Source organism: Bufo bufo, chromosome 6, assembly GCF_905171765.1.
Source record: "Bufo bufo chromosome 6, aBufBuf1.1, whole genome shotgun sequence".
NCBI classification, from domain to species: domain Eukaryota; kingdom Metazoa; phylum Chordata; class Amphibia; order Anura; family Bufonidae; genus Bufo; species Bufo bufo.
The window spans coordinates 400,840,981-400,862,760 of NC_053394.1; the positions used below are offsets into that span (position 1 = coordinate 400,840,981).

The 21,780-nt window shown below is 43.4% G+C and overlaps 2 protein-coding genes across 2 annotated transcripts in view; both read left to right on the forward strand.

Annotated features, from left to right (window-relative positions):
* Positions 1-21,780, forward strand: part of LOC121004483 (gastrula zinc finger protein XlCGF57.1-like) — a 245,584-nt gene that overhangs the window by 168,515 nt on the left and 55,289 nt on the right. The window lies entirely within an intron of this gene.
* LOC121005764 (gastrula zinc finger protein XlCGF8.2DB-like) overlaps positions 8,837-21,780 on the forward strand; it is a 32,233-nt gene continuing 19,289 nt past the window's right edge. The window contains exons 1-3 of the mRNA XM_040438530.1: positions 8,837-8,870; positions 9,005-9,048; positions 9,424-9,526. Coding sequence (XP_040294464.1) covers positions 8,837-8,870; positions 9,005-9,048; positions 9,424-9,526 — 181 coding nt within the window. The remainder of the gene's footprint in view (positions 8,871-9,004; positions 9,049-9,423; positions 9,527-21,780) is intronic.

The following is a 21,780-nucleotide window of genomic DNA, read 5'->3' on the forward strand; positions in this document are numbered from 1 at the left end:
CATCAGACGGACACCAAAATGCTGCAAGCCAAACTGATGCCTTCTGAGCCCTGAACGGATCTCACAAACGGAAAGCCAAACCGCCAGTGTGAAAGTTGCCTTTTGACAATCTATGTAAAATCCTAAATATTTTTATTGAAATGTGGATTCTTTTTAAATTATTTTTTTAATCAACTTTTTTTTGTGTGTGGGGGGGGGGGGGGATTTACACAATGAAAGTATTTGCCACACCCTGTTCACTTCTGTGGGACTGACAGGCCACGGTCCACATCCGTCCCATAGAGGTGAATGAGGTGGGTGACCTACCACTCCTGGGCCTCTTCCACATGAGCTGTACAGAATGAAACGTACGGTTTGGCATCTAAGTTGAATCCGTTTGGTCGGATCCGTTATGCTGCCCGTAGACTTCTATTGTGACGGAATGCCTCTTCCGTGGTGCATTCCGTTATAGTCCGTGGTAACGGAATCCATAATGGAGTTCTTACATAACCCAAATGCCGGACTTGGAAAAACCGAAGTTCGCTCATCCCTAATGTTGAGCGTTATTCTTCAGTTTTTCTTCACGTGCGTGAAAATTGGTTGGACCCTGACACATTCCACATCGCTCATCTGAAACAGGCCTTAGAGAGGGGATTCAGGGACCCCTCATTCTAGGGATCGCTGGGTGTCCCGGGGGGTCAGCCCCACAATCTGATCTATATTTCCCCGTGGATAGGTGACAGATAAAAATGCATTGCTTAGCCACCCAGATGCCATGGTGTCTATCAACTACAGAATCTAGGGTAATCCGGGAAAAAATACTGATGACATCATCGGGATCATCATTGTCGCATCAGAAGGGGTCAGCTGCAGTGGTAACCGGAGCTCTGGTGAGCGCAGCGGCCTCCCTGGCGCTTACCAAGCACAGCACTGTCCATCATTTAGCGGTTGTGCCTGGTACTGCTGCTGCAACTAGGCCACGTGAGCGATGCGTGGCATAGGAAGAGGCTGGGGGTGCTCACGGAGCCGATAAACCCTTGAAGGCTGCTGTACTCCAAGGTCTTCCCAATGATGTCTCAGGATCCTATAGCCCAGGGATGGCAAACCAGCGGCTCTCCAGGTGTTGTGAAAGTACAACTCCCACCATTCCCTGCTGTAGGAAGTCTAGGCATGCCGGGAGTTGTAGTTTTGCAACAGCTGGAGAGCCTGAGGGGTTGGCCATGTTTAAAAAAAGAAATGTTCAAAACGATTGGACTGCATCGTCTTGAGGCGACACCTCCGGGTCATTACAGAGAGCAGTAGGACGGCTTTGCTACTTTTGTGTAATGTCCTTCTTGTCACACTGTTCCTCCCTGTGTGCTTCTCCACCTTGCAGTAGCCCATGTGGGTAGCGGACTACAGTTCCCAAGATGCATTGCTGACCTCTATTCCAGACTATTCTCCCACCCCCCCCCCCCCCCCCCCCCCCCCCCCCCCCCCCCCCCCCCTGGCTCCACCTTTTTTGTGCACTTCTCAGTTCTAGCCTTCTCTCATTTCTAATGCTGGAACTGAGCATGCTCGACCAGCAAGCTGAACTACAGGTCGTAACCCTGAGCAGTGAGCGGCAAGTCTACGATGAGGGATTGTGTGGGAAACTACGGAGATAGGATACGAGGTCAGACTCCCGCCACCCCCACAATCAGCTGTAAGCTCCGGAAGTAAACGGTGTACGGAGACAGGACCCCACAGCTCCCACTGAAGTGACGGAACAGAAATAGGGAAAAAATGAGCTAAGATGGCTATTGGTTTCACCATTTCAAGCCCCCTCCAAAGCCATAACCGTTTTATTTTTTCATTGACAAAGCCGTATACGAGGGCTTTTTATTTGCAGGAAAAGATGTACTTTCTAATGGCACCATTTACGGTTGCGTACAAGGGGTGGAATTATAAAAAATTTAAAAAAAGCACCATTCCGCCACAGTTTAATGTTTTTTACACCGTTTCCTATGTGCTGTGTGTGAGTTTTTTGTGGGAGGGGAAGTGACCAAAAAAAATGGCGAATCAGCCATTTTGAGTTTTTTTTTTTTCTGTTTCGCCATTTGCCGTATGGGATAAATATTGTTATATTTTAATTGTACGAGCGATTTCGCACATGGCGATGCCCGTGATGTTAATGTTTTTAATTATTTATGTCTTTTTATTTCTGAGAAAGTGTGGTGGGTGATTTATTTTTTTAAATTTTTTTTCTATTTAAACTTTTAGCCTTTTTTTTATTTTTTATTTATTTATTATTATTTATTTTTACAGTTTTTAACCTCTTCAGGACACAGGGCGTACTGGCCTGCTTCCCCTCATTCACTGGAAGCCATTTGGCACCAGGAGAGATATAGTTGTGGACTCTCATTGCATTCTTTGATGGCCATTTGGCACCAGGGGTGGTGTGGAGTGGGCCCGGCATGCATGTTGGTACCTGCATTCCTTGGATATAATGGAGGCCATTTTGGCACCAAAGATGACAGAAATTAAAGCAGGCCCAGCATGCGTGTGGAACCTACACTCCCTGAATTGTATGGTAGCCGTCATGGCACATAACAGGTAGAATTTAGGCCCCTTTCACACGGGCGAGTATTCCGCGTGGATGCGATGCGTGAGTTGAACGCATTGCACCCGCACTGAATCCTGACCCATTCGATTCTTTCTTTCAAAATTCTTTTTATTATTATTATTATTAAGAACATTAAATCAGCAATCACAATATAAAATGGTCAAAAGGGACATCCTACAAAGAAACCTGTAGTCACCCTAATGTATAGCAAGATAGGATCACATTTGGACAACATAAAGTAAATCAGATTACAGTGGATTACAGATCCAGTACAAAGGGTTAAAGTCTTAAAATGACTGTAGTCAAAGTTACTGTATATTAGTCCACAAAGTATACGGGATTCAAAATGAGGCGAACTTCATATTATCTAGACCATAATAAAATCTAATATCTGATAGGAATAATAAAGGGAGTTGGGAGGGGAGGTATGGAATGACGGGAGGAAGGAGGGAGAGAAGAGGGACAAATGTGCTGGGGGGGGGGGGAACAATCAAATAATGAAAAAAGCATTTTAGGTTTGTTCAAGCAGTTAACGAACCGCTTAAAATCAAGATTTCTTGTATTCTAAGTCTATGACTCAGGAGTTCCATTGCAGACATGCACAGCCATATTAATGTAAAGGGTTTGTATTAATCCGTACATTAGAAATACCGTTAGAATCTTCAGATAATGTCATTGTTTTCCACGGTCTCCAAATCTTATCAAATTTGGAATGATTCCTAAGTTCCCAGTGGTGAGAGTTCCTCCAGTCTAACCATGTCATTGACTTTAGCGGACCATTGAAGTCCGGAGGGGATGTCTCCAGATTTCCATTTTGTTGCGTAATAAGTAATCTGCCAGAAGCTAACAGAATCCATTTTTGACAGAGAAGAAGGTAAAAGGGAGAGCAGAGCTATTTCTGGAAGGTAGGGGAGTCTATTAACGGATACATTTCAAGTCTTTCTGATCTGGGAAAAGATATCCTTCCAGAAATGTGTTCTCTTAGAGCACGACCACCAAATATGGAGGAAATCTCCCACTTGTGTAAGGCATCTCCAGCATTTCTTGGAAGTGAGGGTATATATTTTGCTCAGTTTGTGTGGTGTCAAGTACCATCTAGCTAGGAGCTTATAAGCATTTTCTTGTATTGTAATGCCTCTAGATATCTGTTTTGGAGCAGATAACAAAATGCTGACTTCAGTGTCCGAGAATGTCCGGTTTAGATCATTTTCCCCATTCTCTAATGTAGTATAGGGAATTAGGTTTGTCCATCAAACTGAGGTGTCGACCCATTCGTTTCTATAGGGCTGTTCACATGAGCGGTGATTTTCACGCATCACTGGTGCGTTGCGTGAAAATCGCAGCAAGCTCTATATTGTAGGCCCCATAGAAGTGAATGGGGTTGCGTGAAAATCGCAAGCATCCGCGGATGCGGTGCGATTTTCACGCGCGGTTGCTAGGAGACGATCGGGATGGAGACCCGATCATTATTATTTTCCCTTATAACATGGTTATAAGGGAAAATAATAGCATTCTGAATACAGAATGCAAAGTAAAATAGCGTTGGAGGGGTTAAAAAATAAAATAAATTTAACTCGCCTTAGTCCACTTGCTCGCGCTGCCCGGCTTCTCTTCTGTCTTCTTTGCTGAACAGGACCAGTGGTGACATCACTCCGGTCATCACATGGTCCGTCACATGATCTTTTACCATGGTGATGGATCATGTGATGACCAGAGTGACGTCACCACAGGTCCTGTTCAGCAAAGATGCCGGGCTGCGCGATCAAGTGGACTAAGGCGAGTTAAATTTATTTTATTTTTTAACCCCTCCAGCGCTATTTTACTATGCATTCTGTATTCAGAATGCTATTATTTTCCCTTATAACCCTGTTATAAGGGAAAATAATACAATCTACAGAACACCGATCCCAAGCCCGAACTTCTGTAAAGAAGTTCGGGTTTGAGTACTAAACATGCACGATTTTTCTCACGCGAGTGCAAAACGCATTACAATGTTTTGCACTCGCGCTGAAAAATTGTGCGTGTTTCCACAATGTACCCGCTCTTTTTCCTGCAACGGCCGTGTGAAAGAGGCCTTAGTGTTAGGAACCTGTCTTACAGAGATCGCCTTGACGTGCGGCAGACGGGCTCAAATAATTTTGTACAAAATGATTTGCCAAGCATCTCTAATTTATAGGTATAGCACTAGAAATTATTACGCATTTTGTACTTTATTTGGTTTGCAGAGAGCTGTTGCATTGCATGTTTTGTCTTACACTGTTGTTCTCAGCCATAGCAACGTGCCCCTGTGCATTGGGATGTGCTGACTGACCCCCTTTTCCTTTGCAGACTGCCCACCAAAATAGTACCAATCTAACCGTCACCTCATCCCGCAAAAAATGAGCCCCTACCTGAGACAAAAAAATAAAAAACTATGGCTCAGAATATGGAGACACTAAAACATCATTTTTTTTTTTTAACAGCTGTTATTGTGTAAAACTTACATAAATAAAAAAAAGTATACATATTAGGTATCGCCACGTCCATAATGACCGGCTCTATAAAAATATCACATGACCTAACCCCTCAGATGAACACCGTAAAAAAATAAAAACTGTGCTAAATAAACCATTTTTTGTCACCTTACATCACAAAAAGTGTAATAGCAAGCGATCAAAAAGTCACACGCACCCCAAAATAGTGCCAATAAAACCGTCATCTCATCCCGCAAAAATCATACCCTACCCAAGGTAATCGCCCAAAAACTGATAAAATTATGGCTCTCAGACTATGGAAACACTAAAACATGATTTTTTTTTTTTGTTTCAAAAAAGAAATCATTGTGTAAAACTTATATAAATTAAAAAAAAAAGTATACATATTGGGTATCGCCGCATCCGTGACAATCTGGTCTATAAAAATATCACATGATCTAACCTGTCAGATGAATGTTGTAAATAACTGAAAATAAAAACTGTGCCAAAACAGCTATTTCTTGTTACCTTGCCTCACAAAAAGTGTAATATGGAGCAACCAAAAATCATATGTACCCTAAACTAGTACCAACAATACTGCCACCCTATCCCGTAGTTTCTAAAATGGGGTCACTTTCATGGAGTTTCTACTCTAGGGGTGCATCAGGGGGGCTTCAAATGGGACATGGTGTCAAAAAAAACAGTCCAGCCAAACCTGCCTTCCAAAAACCGTATGGCATTCCTTTCCTTCTGCGCCCTGCCGTGTGCCCGAAAAGTGGTTTACGACCACATATGGGGTGTTTCTGTAAACTACAGAATCAGGGCCATAAATATAGAGTTTTGTTTGGCTGTTAACCCTTGCTTTGTTACTGGTAAAAATTTATTAAAATTGAAAATTTGCCCAAAAATTTAAATTCTGAAATTTCATCTCCATATTCCATTTATTCTTGTGGAACACCTAAAGGGTTAACAAAGTTTGTAAAATCAGTTTTGAATACCTTGAGGCGTGTAGTTTCTTAGATGGGGTCACTTTTATTGAGTTTCTACTCTAGGGGTGCATCAGGGGAGCTTCAATTGGGACATGGTGTCAAAAAAAACAGTCCAGCAAAACCTGCCTTCCAAAAATCGTATGGCATTCCTTTCCTTCTGCGCCCTGCCGTGTGCCCGAAAAGTGGTTTACGACCACATATGGGGTGTTTCTGTAAACAACAGAATCGGGGCCTTAAATATTGAGTTTGGTTTGGCTGTTAACCCTTGCTTTGTTACTGGAAAAAAATTATTAAAATGGAAAATCTGTCAAATCAAAAAAGTGAAATTTTGAAATTGTATCTCTATTTTACATTAATTCTTGTGGAACACCTAAAGCAGGCATCTCAAACTGCGGCCCTCCAGCTGTTGTAAAACTACAACTCCCACAATGCCCTGCTGTAGGCTGATACCTGTAGGCTGTCCGGGCATGCTGGGAGTTGTAGTTTTGCAACAGCTGGAGGGCCAGAGTTTGAGATGCCTGACCTAAAGGGTTAAAGACGTTTGTAAAATCAGTTTTGAATACCTTGAGGGGTGTAGTTTATAGAATGGGGTCATTTTTGGGTGGTTTCTATTATGTAAGCCTCGCAATGTGACTTTAGACCTGAACTGGTCCCTAAAAATTGGGTTTTTGAAAGTTTCTGAAAAATTTCAAGATTTGCTTCTAAACTTCTAAGCCTTGTAACATCCCCAAAAAATTTAATATCATTCCCAAAATGATCCAAACATGAAGTAGACATATGGGGAATGTAAAGTAATAACTATTTTTGGAGGTATTACTATGTATTATAGAAGTAGAGAAATCGAAACTTGGAAATTTGCAATTTTTTACAAATTTTTGGTAAAATTTGTATTTTTTTATAAATAAAAAGGAAATTTTTTTAACTTAATTTTACCAGTGTCATGAAGTACAATATGTGATGAAAAAACTATCTCAGAATGGCCTGGATAAGTCAAAGCGTTTTAAAGTTATCACCACTTAAAGTGACACATGTCAGATTTGCAAAAAATGGCCTGGTCCTTAAGGTGAAATAGGGCCGTGTCCTTAAGGGGTTAATGGTTCCCCTAGGGAACTCTAGCAATCAATCATTAGATTGCTGTTCTCATTGAGTCTATAAGAACTGCACTATGTTCCTAAAGAGCCCTGCCACAGGCAGGGGCTACATAGGAACTAAAGTGCGGCAGCCCTGTACCACTCCTGAGTACAGGGGCTGCCACACACTACATCCGGCTCCCCTGATCCTCGCTGGGGGAGCCAGAGCACGGCCGGGTTTTTGACTTCCCAGGTGCCTTGGTCACATTTGACAACGGCATCTGAGGTGTTAAATGTATACGATAGTCCTTATTATGTTGTACTTATTTCCCCGTTAATGAATTTCTCCAGTTGCCGATTCCAGTGTAGACGACTGAGACATGGATGAGCTTTATTAAATAGATGACGTCTAGAGACGAGTGACGTATTGGAAAATTCGATTGTGCTGCAAAAAAATTAGCTTTGTGACAAATGACTTCATCTCGAAGTGTATTTCTTTGCAAGTAGTGCAAAACTGATAAAATAAAATAAAAAAAATAATACTTACCTGCTCTATTTGCTCGCGATGGGCTGGCTGCCGCCATCTTGCTTGAAGATCTGGTGCGTAATCTTGCACAGCCCAAGATGACGTCATCACGCCAGCCGGCGTGGGGACGTCATATGTCACCATGCACAAGATTCGGGCCAAGATCTTCAAGCAAGATGGCGGTGGCCGGCCCGTCGCTTCGCTGGATATGGACTTTATCTTGAAATTCTGACTTTGTGGACTTTGATTCACTCAACACTAATGACGTCTATGAAAAACATACTCAGTCTTCAGGCTATGGAGGAGCAAGCTGCTTGTCGCTGTGTTTGGTTCAAAGTAAATAGGATTTATTAGTACATATGAAGATACAAGATCGGGGCTGTAGTGTAACCATTAGTATATTATACTGAAAGATGGTGCCAGGTCAAGGAGTAGACCCGTAGAGTGCGCATAAAACAAGTGCAGTTTACAGTGTGGCAAACGGCTACAATACAACATTTACACTTAATTATCTCCTCCGATGTGTCCTCTTATTATCTCCAGTAATTGGATTTTACATGGGATTTTGTAGGATTTTACATAGTCTCATCTTCTTTCCATTTAGGTTCCTACAATATAGGATCTGCTCAGTGGAGATCTTCTATATAAGATCCTTCTCCTGATTGACCCGTCAAGGATGGATAGGGACAGAGACAAGATGGCGGAGAGTATAATAAATCTCACCCTAGAGATCCTCTTCCGGCTTACTGGAGAGGTGAGAGATTCTGATGATGTCACATTACATCATCGTATCTATGTTACTAACAGATGGACATGACTGGAGAGGTGAGGGACTCTGGAGATGTATGGAGTGATATTTATTACTGTGTCTCTCCATAACCAGGACTACACAGTAGTGAAGAAGACCTCTAGTGAGCGCTGCCAGGACCCTGTGTCTGAAGGATGGAGAAGAACACTGAGCCCAATCGCAGGGCCTCCAGCTCATTCCCTGATACATGAGGAAACCAATAGAGAGAAGATCCTAGAGCTCACCAACAAGATGATTGAGCATCTGACTGGAGAGGTGACACTGCTGGGAATACTGGGACATTATACAGGAACGCTATGAAGGGATCTGGGTGATGACTGTATCATTGTGTTGTCAGGTTCCTATAAGGTGTCAAGATGTCACCATCTATTTCTCCATGGAGGAGTGGGAGTATTTAGAAGGACACAAAGACCTGTACAAGGACGTCATGATGGAGGATCACTGGCCTCTCACACCACCAGGTAATAGACATGACTAAATCCACACGTCCTCTCATTATCTGTATGTAAGGAATGAATTTAGTCACTGGATGTGTTTCCTACAGTTAAGGAAGAGAGAAGACCACCAGAGAGATGTCCCAGTCCTCTTCTTCCACAGGATGGGTCAGAAGAACATCACAATGTCCCACAGGATGATCAGGTAGATGGAGATGAGTCCTCACGAAATGTTTCCTATGATCTGTAGAAGGCTGTGAAGATCTTGTTTTATCCACCAGTATTATATGTTTTATTCTTGTATAATGAGAAAGGTGGAGATGGCAGGATTACAGCTGACCATAGACATTACATGCTGTCTGGATCTTCTCACTATTATCTGGTTATGGAGACTGCTGGTCGGAATAAGGAACCAACAGGTTGGCTTTATACAGGAGACCTGGAGATATTTGGGTCAGATAACTCCCGCTGTCCAGTCATGTTTGGTCATCATGTTAATTGTTGATCTTTTCTGGTCATATAAAAACTTCCACACGACTTCTCCAACCGTCTGATGACTTTTACAATGTTTCTTTCACAGCTTGTGCATCCGGGGGAAGATCTGAACATTATATATGTTACAGAGACAGATGTGAGTAGTGACGAGCAGAGTACAGAGGACATTCCTACAGGTAACCACCCAGGTGAGTAGTAACCAACTAATAAAGCAGAGAAGACTCACAGGTTCTACTCATTCACTGGAGACAATAGGGGTCATTCATTAAGAATGGCGTTTTATAAAAAGAACATGGAGACATGCACTCAAATAAGAGGAGGAGTCTGTAACGTCAGAGCTATGAGTGTCAGGAATGGTGGTCACCAGGATCTAGGAGGAAGAGACCTAGATGGTAGATCAGCATTATTACACAACAAACCTCATGGCAAGCAAGAAAGACCAGGATCACCTTTTGAATTATGTTCTAAAAAGGTGTCCAGATCCCAGCAATCTAATCCTGAATTTGGAGAGGGGATTCATTTAGAAGCATAGTTCTGCTCAAACCATTTCAAAAAGTGGATGAATAAACAGGATAACCTATTTCCATTCATTCTGCTGATTCTTCGTATACAGAAAATATACAGACTTGGGGGGGGGGGGGGGGGGGGGAATGATTCATACATGTTGATAAGATTGAACCCAATCCCAATGTATAATGTGGGAGATATCTCGTTGGTCAAACGTTTCTGTTGCTGACTTGTCCACTCTCGGAGAACCCTTAGATAGTAAAAATTACATAATCCTAAATAAGACTTAGGAGGTCTGGTGTACGCCATAGATACTGTTCTTGTGGCGTGGGCTATTAGACTCAGGATGAGATGAGAAGTTGGATATAATCCGTGTGATGGAAATGTCCAATAAATTTCTCTGTGATTTCACTTTTGAATTTTAGCAGATCCATTTGGTTAAGGGCGGAACAACTGGTACCATAGTCATTGGCCCATACCTCCCAACTGTGCAGTTTCAAATATGTGAAAATGCAGTGGCCCAATGTAATCAGTGCCCTAGTGCTGTCCACTATGACAGCTCACTTGATTTTAGGTCCTAACTTTACACCTTCTTATCTCCTGAAGGAGTTCCCTTTCTTTGCCTGGTTAAACAGAGTACACCAGAAACAGAGTAGCCAGGGATTCAGTCCAAAGCTTGTGTGTATGTGTCTTGTCACAGCATCTGGCACGTCTGAAAGTTGTTGTTTTTTCCCTTCACCTATGACTTCACCACGAGAGAGAGAATCCGCCCCCAGAGACAGGAAACCTGCAGAGCGGACACTCTCCTCCCGTGTGGTTTCCTGTCTCTGGGGAAGCCTGCAGTTTTTTCCTTTCAGGTCCTTCCCTCTGGTGGTGCTCCGTCCATACCTGCGGTCCCAGGGTAAGTAAGTCGGCATCAGCTGGTGCGCACGGGGACAGCAGAGGCACAGCTAAACTCCGGAAGGGGTGTTAGTGTGCTGGAGCGAGAGGTGCCTGGCGGCATCACTTGATGCACTGGAGACACGAGCGCCAAACCACAGGGGGAGGAGGAGGAGTCAGCGCTTCCGGCAGTGATTAGGCCGGGGAAAGCGGTCACGTGGTCGTCGCAAAGTGACGTCATTCAAGTGCGCCTATGAGAGGAGCGCACAGTTTAATTTTGCCTGGCGTTCCAAGCGATCCTGGTGGCCAGCAAGGGGAAGCATGGAGGAGGATAAACTTACTGAGGAAACAGTCCCTCCAGTCTCGGTACCTCTGAGGGGGTGAGTGCCTGGGTCTCTTTTGTTATGCTTCCTTGTACTGATGTATTTATGTTAATCAATTTTCAGACAAGGCCCAAGTGTTTTCTAAAAAGAAGAACAAAGAATGTGCCATATGTAAATCCGTGTTGTCCTCCGCTTGGGAAAAGAACATAGAACAGTAGCGGAAGAGTCCCCTTCCTTTTATAAATGTCTCCAGACCCTGGTTAGATCTGAAGTCAGCTTTACACTATCATCTAAGAAGGGACTGGGGGAGAAAGACCCTAAAGCAAAGCGCCGGGAGTCTGTACAGGAGTATATATCTTCTGACCCTGAGGAGGAAGAGATACACTCCTCTCTGTTTGAACAATCTGATAATTCCTCAGAATCCTCCTTGGTGGAAGACCCTGTTTTCCCTTAGAGGACACAGAGAAACTCCTGAAAGCCATTCACTCAACCATGGGCACAAAGGAGACAAGAGAGCCCCGTTCTATTCAGGACATCATGTTTGGGGGCCTAGAATCCAAACACCATAACACATTTCCAGTCCACAGAAATGTTTCAGCCTTAATCAAAGGGGAATGGAAAAAGCCTAATAGGAAAGTGTTTATATCAAAAAATTTAAAACGTAAATATTCATTCAAAGAGGAAGACTCCGCTACATGGGATAAAGCCCCAAAAATAGATGTAGCTATCTCTAAAGTCTCTGGAAAAACAGCCTTTCAATTCGACGATATGGGGATATTAAAAGATCCTTTAGATAAAAGGCTGATACCTTTTTAAAATGAGCATGGGAGGCATCAACTTCCTCCTTTAGGCCAAGTATAGCCTCTACCTGTACAGCCAGGTCTCTTATAGTCTGGCTTTCGGAGTTAGAAAACCAACTTAAAAATGTCCCAGGGAGGAGATTATTACTTCCCTTCCAATAATTAAGAAAGCAGCAGACTTTCTAGCTGATGCTTCCGCTGATTCAGTCAGATTGGCGGCCAAATCTGCAGCATTATCAAACTCTGCACGTAGAGCTCTATGGCTAAAAAATTAGGGTGGCGATCTCCCGTATAAAATAAACTTTGTGGTGTCCCATGCGAAGGAGAACACCTGTTCGGTCCCACTTTGGATGATCTATTAGATAAGAGAAAGTTCCCGGGGTTCCAAAATTTTTCTTTTTTCTGGAAATCGATTCAACCAGTCCTTTCGTACCTCCAGAGGAAATCAAGACTCAGATAAAAAAAAATCCAGAGATGACAAATTTAGGGCCCAGAGGAAGGGTAGAAACTACTTCTTCAACAAGTCCTTTGGGGATAAAAATAAACAAAACCAACAATGACACCAGATATCCAGTGGGGGGGCAGACAAAATTTTTTTTTCATAAAATGGTCCCAAATTTCATCAAGTTCTTGGATTCTAGATTCAATCCGCAGCAGTTTAAAATTAGAATTCCGTCTGGTCCCTCCAGCAAGATTCTTTATTACAAAAGTTTAAACTTCAAGGCTAGGAAAATCTGCCATGGAAAAAGAAGTAAAAAATCTAATAGAAAAATCCATTTTAATCCCAGTAATGGAGCAAGAGAAAGGCGAAGGGTTTTATTCCCCCCTATTAAGAACTATTATAAACCTAAAGAAGTTAGATCAGTTCCTCCAAGTCAAGAAATTCAAAATGGAAACTATCCGATCAGCCATAAACCTTCTTTCGCCTCATTGCTTCATGGCAGTACTCGACCTTAAGGATGCGTATTATCACGTCACAACTTTTGCAGACCATCAGAGGTTCCTAAGAGTCGCTGTCAGTGTAGGGAGTCAGTTAAAACATTTTCAGTTTCAGGCACTCCCTTTCGGCCTATCTATGGCTCCAAGAGTTTTCACAAAAATCGCAGAGATGGCAGCCCATATAAGGGAAAGGGATGTTCTTTTCATTCCCTACCTAGACGATTTTTTTATTTTTGGAAGAACAGAAAATGCTTGCAGAACGGCGGTGGCTGGAGTAGTAAATAACCTAAACACTTTAGGATATATTGTAATTCAGGAAAAATCAAAACCACGTCCCACAAAGAGGCAGTTCTTTCTGGGATTAATTCTGGATTCGTCCCTCCAGAGATGTTTTTTGCCAGAGGAAAAAGTGAGTCTCATCCAAGAAAGAATCAGGGACCTGATCAGAAACTCTGTAATTTTATTAAGGAAGGGGATGTCTATCCTGGGGACTCTTACATATTGTATTCCAGCAGTACAATGGGCACAGCTCCATTCAAGGGGACTACAATGGGAGATCTTGTCCTAATGGAAAGAGAGCAACTCTTTAGAGGTAAAGATAAAAATATCAAGCCAGACCCTCCAGAACTTGACATGGTGGCTGAAAAAAAGAAATCTAATCCAGGGCGTTCCATGGAAGATGGAAGAACTAATCTGTATAACCACGGACGCAAGCCCATAGGATTGGGGAGCCCATATTCAGGAACTCTCCCTTCAAGGCCTTTGGGAAAGTGCCCAAGAAAAAGGGTCCTCCAACCTGAAAGAGCTGATGGCCGTGCGTCTAGCAATGAACTCTGTCCTTCCCAGGATAAGGGGAAGCGATTTAAGAATTCTAACAGACAACAAGACTGTAGTTTCATACTTGAACAAACAGGGAGGCACAAAGTTCAGCACTTTAATGCAAGAAGCCTACAAAATCCTAAATCTAACAAAAGCAGTATGTACTTCAATCTTGGTAGTCCATATCAAGGGCATCGAAAACAAATCGGATCCTGTCTCAGACCGAGTGGTCTCTCGACCAATCCGTTTTCAAAAAGATAACTGACCTCTGGGGTAATCCAGACATAGACTTATTCGCGACTCACCAGAACAAGAAAGTCAAAAAATGTTTTTCCCTAGATCAAACCGGATCGCCTTATGGGATAGATGCCTTGATTCAGAAGTGGGATTTTCACCTGGCCTATGCCTTCCCTCCCTTTCCTTTAATTCCCAGTGTGTTGCGGAAGATCAGGGAAGAGAGGGCAAGAGTGATCCTCATTGCCCCTTTCTGGCCGAGAAGATCTTGGTTCACGTGGCTCCAGATCCTGTCGGTCTCAGACCCATGGGTGCTTCCAGAGATGCGGGGCATGTTGAGCCAGGGACCGGTATTGCATCCTCACATAAAGAACCTCCACTGCTTGGAACTTGAGGGGTACATGCTAAGGAAAAGTTTTTTTTCAGAGGCCCTAATTTCGACCCTTATTAAAAGTAGGAAGCAGGTTACTATCACCATTTATACTAGGGTATGGCAGAAGTTTTTAACCTTTGCACAAATTGATATTAATGATATTCCACCCTCTGCTCCCATAAATTTGGTATTAGAATTCCTCCAAAAAGGGTTAGACCTGGGTCTAGCAGATAGTACCCTAAAAGTACATGTCTCGGCCCTGTCACCTCTTTTCAGTCAGAAGATTGCAGCATGTCCATGGGTATGTAGGTTTTTTAAAGCAGTTGACAGGTCTTCCTTGGTGTCATCAGTCAGTCCTCCTCCTTGGGATTTGGATGTAGTCTTAAAAGCCTTATCTTGTCCCCCATTTGAACCTATAGATTCCCTTTCTATAAAATGTCTCACCCTGAAACTATGTATCCTGGTTGCATTAACATCTGTCCGTAGAATAAATGAAATCCAGGCTATCTCCATTAACCCCCCGTATACCACGATTTTTGAGGACAAGTTGTGATTTGTCCTGACCCGGCTTTTCTACCAAAAGTCCCTTCCAAATTTCACAGATCACAGGAGATTACTCTTCCTACCCTTTTTAAAAAATCCTGGTTCTGAGGAAGAGAAGTCCCTTCACTGCTTGGATGTCAGAAGGGCTTTAATTAACTATATTTCCCGTACAAAAGAATGGTGCAAATCTTCATTCACTTCTTCACTATTCTGTTCCAAGGAGTTAATAAGGGAGGCGCAGCTTCAAGAAGCTCTATTGCCAGGTAGATTGTTTCGGCTATCTCTTTCTTACCTGTCTTCGGGATTATCTTCCCAATGGGTCTCAGAGCACATTCTACCAGGGCAGTGGCTACCTCTTGGGCAGAAAGATTCTCGGTCCCCATCGAGGATATTTTCAAAGCTGCCACCTGGTCCTCTCCTTCAACCTTTTATAGGCACCACCGTTTGGACCTAAATTCTCCTTCGGGGTCTTTCTTTGGTGAAAAGGTACTTTCTACTCGCCCACCCTAATTTGTTCCTCTGTTAAGTCTCGTGGTGCTGTCATGGGTGAAGGGAAAAATGATAATTACTTACCGTAAATTTTCCAGAGCCCTTGACAGCACACTTATATTCCCTCCCTTTGGTGGATTTGATGTTTCTATATTCACTTGGGTGTAGCAGCTAAAAAAATAAAATAAAAATTATAATAAAAGTAAATGTGTCTCTAACATATATGGCGGCCTTCCTCCGATGCTTGGAAATAACACTAAATTGGGAGGAGAGTGTCCGCCCTTTTATTATCTGCAGGTTCCCTGTCTCTGGGGGCGGATCCTCTCGCTCGTGGTGCTGTCATGGGCTCTGGAAAATCAAATTACCGGAAAGTAATCATAATTTTTACTGCTAATTCAGGGTGAGTGAGTAAAAGTAGAGTATCGAGGAGAGGTATGCTTCTAACTAGAACTTTTCTAGGAAGTTGTAAGGATCCAGTAGTGCATTTGGCCTCAGTATGCATCTGTTACAATTACTATCTGGATTAAAAGAGGGTATCATATATCAGCTTCTTATTATTATCATGGACAACCTGTCTGTCTTTTGCTTGAGGTGTATCCATGCAACTGAGCAAACAAAATATATGTTTGTATATCAGCAGTAATAACTCCGATCAATTGGACTTCTTGTATTTCTTTCTTGAAGATGTTTCACTAGTCATCCGACCAGCTTTCTCATTTAGAATGGCTTGAGAATTTCTTCATTAAATACTGGTGACTCGTGCTTCAATCCTGGAGGTAAGGACCCTACACCACCAGGCTGAAAAGATCTTAACCAGTGTAGAAGCTAAGACCAGGTTATTTGAACACCTTAAAGGGGCTCTTAGGACATATGGGTATCCAGACTGGGCTGAGAAAAAGAGAAAAGAAGAAAAAAGAATGACAAGATTGCCAGTGAAGATATGAAGAACTTGGTGTCACAATGTAGGGGAAGGGGAGTAACCACCAGAATGACAACAGAAGGAAACATGACCAGGAACTAGGCTAGAGAAAGGGAAATTGTGACCACCTAAGTAAACCCTAAACCTAACCCTGACTCCTGTCAGTATGAATAGACCCTGAAGGTGGGAATATATATACACTGGAAACCTAGGCCCTAGTAACCCTGAAAATCCCTAGGATTATTGACCGGGTCTGAGACCACTGGTTCCTTCCCAGATGAATGAACCAGCGTCTCCCTGAGGCCTAGTAAACAACAAGCAAATGGGAGCAACAAAATACCAAGAGAAGAACACTGATCTGCAATAGAAAATGGATGAGCAGGAACTCAGACGCTCTTCCAACTCCAGGCAGAGAATATCAAGCGCATTGTAAGAAGTGTGAGTCCAGACTAAATAGAGGAGTAGTATTGAGAAGTGTTGGTTGAGCACCAAAGTGCTTGTGTGCTCTGTTGCTAGAGTAGAACACTTCCCGATGCTCGGGTGCTCTACAGAGCACCCGACCACAATGGAAGTCTATGGGAGAACCTGAGCATTAAACCAGACACCCCCTGCTCTGAAGAGGGGAGGGTGTCGGGACTCTAGTTCGGCTTAGGAGTCCCTGCTCTGACTCCATATATAGCTATATCCATATATGGAGTCAGCGCTTGGGGACACCCAGTGCATTTAAATCTAATTAAGCCTCGATTTCTGAAAAGTGTCTGGCGGGATTCGAACTCGCAACCTTCTACATTACAGCCAAGAATCTTAACCACTACACTATAGAGCTGCATGGCCAGTTACGAAAAAAAAAAAGACTTCATTTATTATTATATTTATTAATTATTATTATTATTTATTTTTGTAACTGGCCATGCAGCTCTATAATGTAGTGGTTAACATTTTGGGCTGTAATGTACAAGGTTGTGAGTTCGAATCCCGTCAAACTTTTCTGAAATAGAGGCTAAATTAGATTTAAATACACTGACTTGAGTATCACGCTCGAGCACACGCGATAGTCGGCTGAATACCGCAATGGGCCACGCATAGCGATGCTCGAGCCCGGCCAAGCATGCTCACCCAACACTAGTAATGACCACAAGCTACACCTGAGACAAGAGGTGTGGTCATAAACAACAACAACACTGCAAGAAGTGAAAACAGGCTGTAAGATGACCTATCGTGCAGCCAGTCTCTCAGATCTTCTTCTAACCTCCGTCACGGGAGGGATCGTGACAGTTCCCCCCCCTTCTACGGGTGACCTCCGGACACCCAGGACCGACCTTATCCGGATGAGCCCTGTAAAAGGCTTTCACGAGGCGACTAGCATTAACGTCGGCTGCTGGGACCCTTATTCTCTCCTCTGGACCGTAACCCTTCCAGTGAATGAGGTACTGAAGGGATCTACGGAGAATTCTTCAGTCCACTATCCTGGCGATCTTAAATTCAAGATTACCGTCCACCATGGCGGGAGCGGTAGGCAAGGAGGACGGCTCAGCAGGTTCAACATATCTCCATCAATGATTTGTGGAAAACATTATGAATTTTTAAAGCCTGCGGAAGTTCAAGACTTAAGGCCTACCGGGTTAATAATGGCAGAAATCTTATATGGACCCATAAACCTTGGACCCAACTTCACAAGAAACATTAAGTTGAAGGTAGCTTCTTGGGACAGCCACACAGAATCACCCACTCTCAGGTCTGGACCGCTCATACGTCTCTTGTCAGCCATCCGTTTATACTTCTACAGTCTGTCTGTTCGACTGAGAATGAAAGGCCGAGGAGAAGGACAATTGTACCCCCAGGCAAGTACAGAACACCTTCCAGACACCACATCAGAGGGAATACCATGTAGCCTCACAATGTTATCAACAAACAATTGTGCGAGAATTTTAGCATTAGGTAGACTTGATAATGCTATAAAGTGCGACATCTTGCTGAAGCGATCAACAACCACCAGAATCGCAGTTTTCCTGAGGAATTCGGCAAATCTGTGATAAAGTCCATGGATAAATGAGTCCAGGGTCGGGACGGGATGGATAACTGAAGTAGAGATCCTGAAGGCTGAGTATGTGTCACCTTAGCACACGCACAAGTACCACAAGCCGACACATAGTCCTCAACACATTTACGCAATCCCGGCCACCAGAATCTACGAGAAATGAGATCGACCATCAATCTGCTCCCAGGGTGTCCTGTAAGAACTGTACAGTGATGTTCCTCGAACACCTTGTGTCGTAATTCAGAAGGAACAAACAATTTCCCTGGAGGACAGGACTAAAGTGAATCTCCCTTGGCCTCTCATACCTCTGCTTTAAGGTCGGGATAAAGGGCGGATATTACCACCCCTTCAGCCAATATCAGACCAGGATCTTCTAAATCACAACCCCAGACCCCCCCCCCCCCCCCCCAAGAAAGCTATGCGACAAAGCACCTGCCTTGACATTCTTAACCCCAGGTAAAAAACAACGACCATCTGGCCTGCCTTGGGTTCAGACATTTAGCGGACTCCTGGTAAGCCAGATTTTTGTGATCGGTAATTACCATAATAGGATGAATCGCTCCTTCCAACCAATGATGCCATTCCTCAAAAGACAATTTAATGGCCAGCAACTCTCTATTACCTACATCATAATTTTTTTCAGCAGTTGAGAGCTTCTTAGAGAAGAAAGCACATGGGCGCCATTTACTAGGTGAAGGGCCCTGCGACAAGACTGCTCCTACCCATACCTCGGATGCGTCAACTTCCACAATGAATGGCTGTGACACATCCAGTTGCACCAGTATAGGAGCAGAAGCAAAACATTCCTTCACCGCTGAAAAAGCCTGAAATGCCTCATCAGAACAGACTGAGACCTCTGAACCTTTCCTAGTCATGTCCGTTAAAGGTTTAACCACAGTCGAGTATTTCAAAATGAATTTACGGTTGTAGGTGAACCCCAAAAACTGCATAAGTGTTTTCAGATTTTCAGGTCGATCCCAGTCCAACACAGCATGGACCTTCTCTGGATCCATACGAAAACCTGAAGATGAGAGTAGATAACCAAGGAATTGCACTTCCTGAACTGCAAATACACACTTTTCCAACTTGGCATACAACTTATTCTCTCTTAGGATCTGTAACACTTGCCAGAAGAAAAAGTAAAATCCAGCACTTTCAATGTTTATTTCAAGCCGTTACTTCTTTATTCCGGTGGATACAAATATTATTACAAATTACAGCCGTTCACATTACTGAAGTCATGAATAAAAACTGCTAAGTTTGAAACGCGTCGACTAACACAAGACCGCGTGTTTTTACCGCATGTGATGTGAACGGCTGTAATATTTGTATCCACCGGAATTAAAGAAGTTACGGCTTGAAATCAACATTGAAAGTGCTGGATTTTTCTTTTTCTTCTGGTATATGCTACATACAAGGTCTCACCTTATAATCTGTGCACAAGAGAAGCCCGACGGCTGATCATTTGCAAAGCAGGTTAGCTGGATCCTCTTTTCTTGATGCGTCTCCATGTCAGGAGAATAAATTAGAATATCATCTAGATACACCACCACAAACCTGCCCACCAGATAATGAAAGATGCCGTTGATGAAATGTTCAAAAACCGCAGGGGCATTGGTTAACCCAAAAGGCATGACCATATTCTCGAAATGACCTTCAGGGGTATTAAAGGCCGTCTTCCATTCGTTCCCCTCCTTGATCCTTACCAGATTATATGCCCCCCTCAAATCCAATTTAGAGAACACCTTGGCACCGACAATATGATTGAACAAATCCGGGATCAAAGGAAGGAGATAAGGATCATGGACAGTAATGCGATTAAGCTCACGGAAGTCCAAACATGGCCTAAGAGTTCCATCCTTTTTCTTAACAAAGAACCCTGCATCCACTGGGGATTTGGATGGTCTAATATGACCTTTAGCCAAACTCTCTGGGATATATTCTCGCATGGCTGCTCTTTCGGGTTCAGAAAGATTATACAACCGAGACTTGGGCAACCTAGCTTCGGGAACAAGGTTAACTGGGCAATCATACTCCCGATGTGGAGGTAACTCTAGGTCTCCACTTTCAGAGAATACATCAGAAAAATCTGAAATATACGAAGGTATAACTTTAGTGGTTAAAACAGAAAGCGACGTGCTAAGACAGTTGTCTATTCAATAATCGCTCCAATCAAGAATCTGTCTCGCTTGCCAATCGATGGTAGGATTAAGTTTGCTTAACCATGGTAAACCTAGCACCAAGGGAGCAGGCAGACCCTCCAGCACAAAACACGAAATGGATTCTTGATGAAAATCACCAGCTTTTAAATGGATGTCCTGCACCATTTGTGACAAACCTTTCTGTGTGAGTGGAGTAGAATCAATTGCAAACGCCGAAATATTTTTGTCTAATGCACTTGTTGTCAACCCATGCATATGGACAAACTGACCATCAACTAGATTAACCCCTGCCCCACTGTCAATAAACACTTCAATTCCCACAGTTTTGGAATCTAGCGCTACCTCGGCAGACAGGAGAAATCAGGTACTACCGGCAAATGACAAAAGTAAATTCTCAGATTCCCCAGCACACTACCAAGAGTGAGATGAGGATTAAACTTTTTTTTCTTTTTCACCTTGCTTGACGCTGAACATAACGCCGAACGTTAACAAAATGTCCCCTTTTTCCACAGAAAAAAAGTCTCCTCTTAAGCCTAAAGATCATTCCACCAGGTCCAGGAGTAGCTCCCCCCACATGAACTCAAGTGTTTCTCTACCCAAATGTTGGAGGAGGCTGCCACCCTATATGATAGTACGTCCTGAGAGTAAGGAACCTTAGATCTCTCCCTCAGGCATCTATCAATACGTACAGCAACGGACATGGCCGCTTCCAATGACTCAAGATATTCGTGAAACGCCAACGCGTCTTTAATGCTCTCACATAACCCTTGACAGAATTGACTACGGAGAGCTAGTTTATTCCACTCCATATCCGTAGCCCATCTCCTAAATTCAGAGCAATAGGTCTCCGCAGAACGCTCTCCCTGCCGTAAGCCACGCAACTTGGTCTCGGCCAGGGATATCCAATCTGGGTCATCGTAGAGAAGACCTTGAAAAATTCATCTACCAACCGGAGGGACTGTGATCCGGTCGGGAACGAAAAAGCCCAAGTTTGAGAATCACCTTTTAAATAATGAAATGATTATACCCACTCTTTGACACTCGTCCCCAGAAGAGTTAGGACGTAGTCAAAAATATAATTTGCACGACTCTCTGAACCGAATAAAGTTGTCAATTCCCCCAGAAAATCTGTCCGGGAGAGCGTCCTTAGGTTCAGGACAGACCTGGTTCCCGCTGGCGGAACCAGCCGCCTGTGGTTTCTGGATCTGTGAGACGGTCGCGCAGAGGTCAGCTACCGCCAAAGACAGCCCCTGCAGTTGTCCGACCAGTGAAGAAATAGTATCCATAGCTGCATTGACACAAACAAAATGGCGGTTTTTCAGCGTTTGATAATGTCACAATGTAGGGGAAGGGGAGGAACAACAGAAGGAAAATGACCAGGAACTAGAAAGAGAAATGGTGACCACCTAAGGAAACC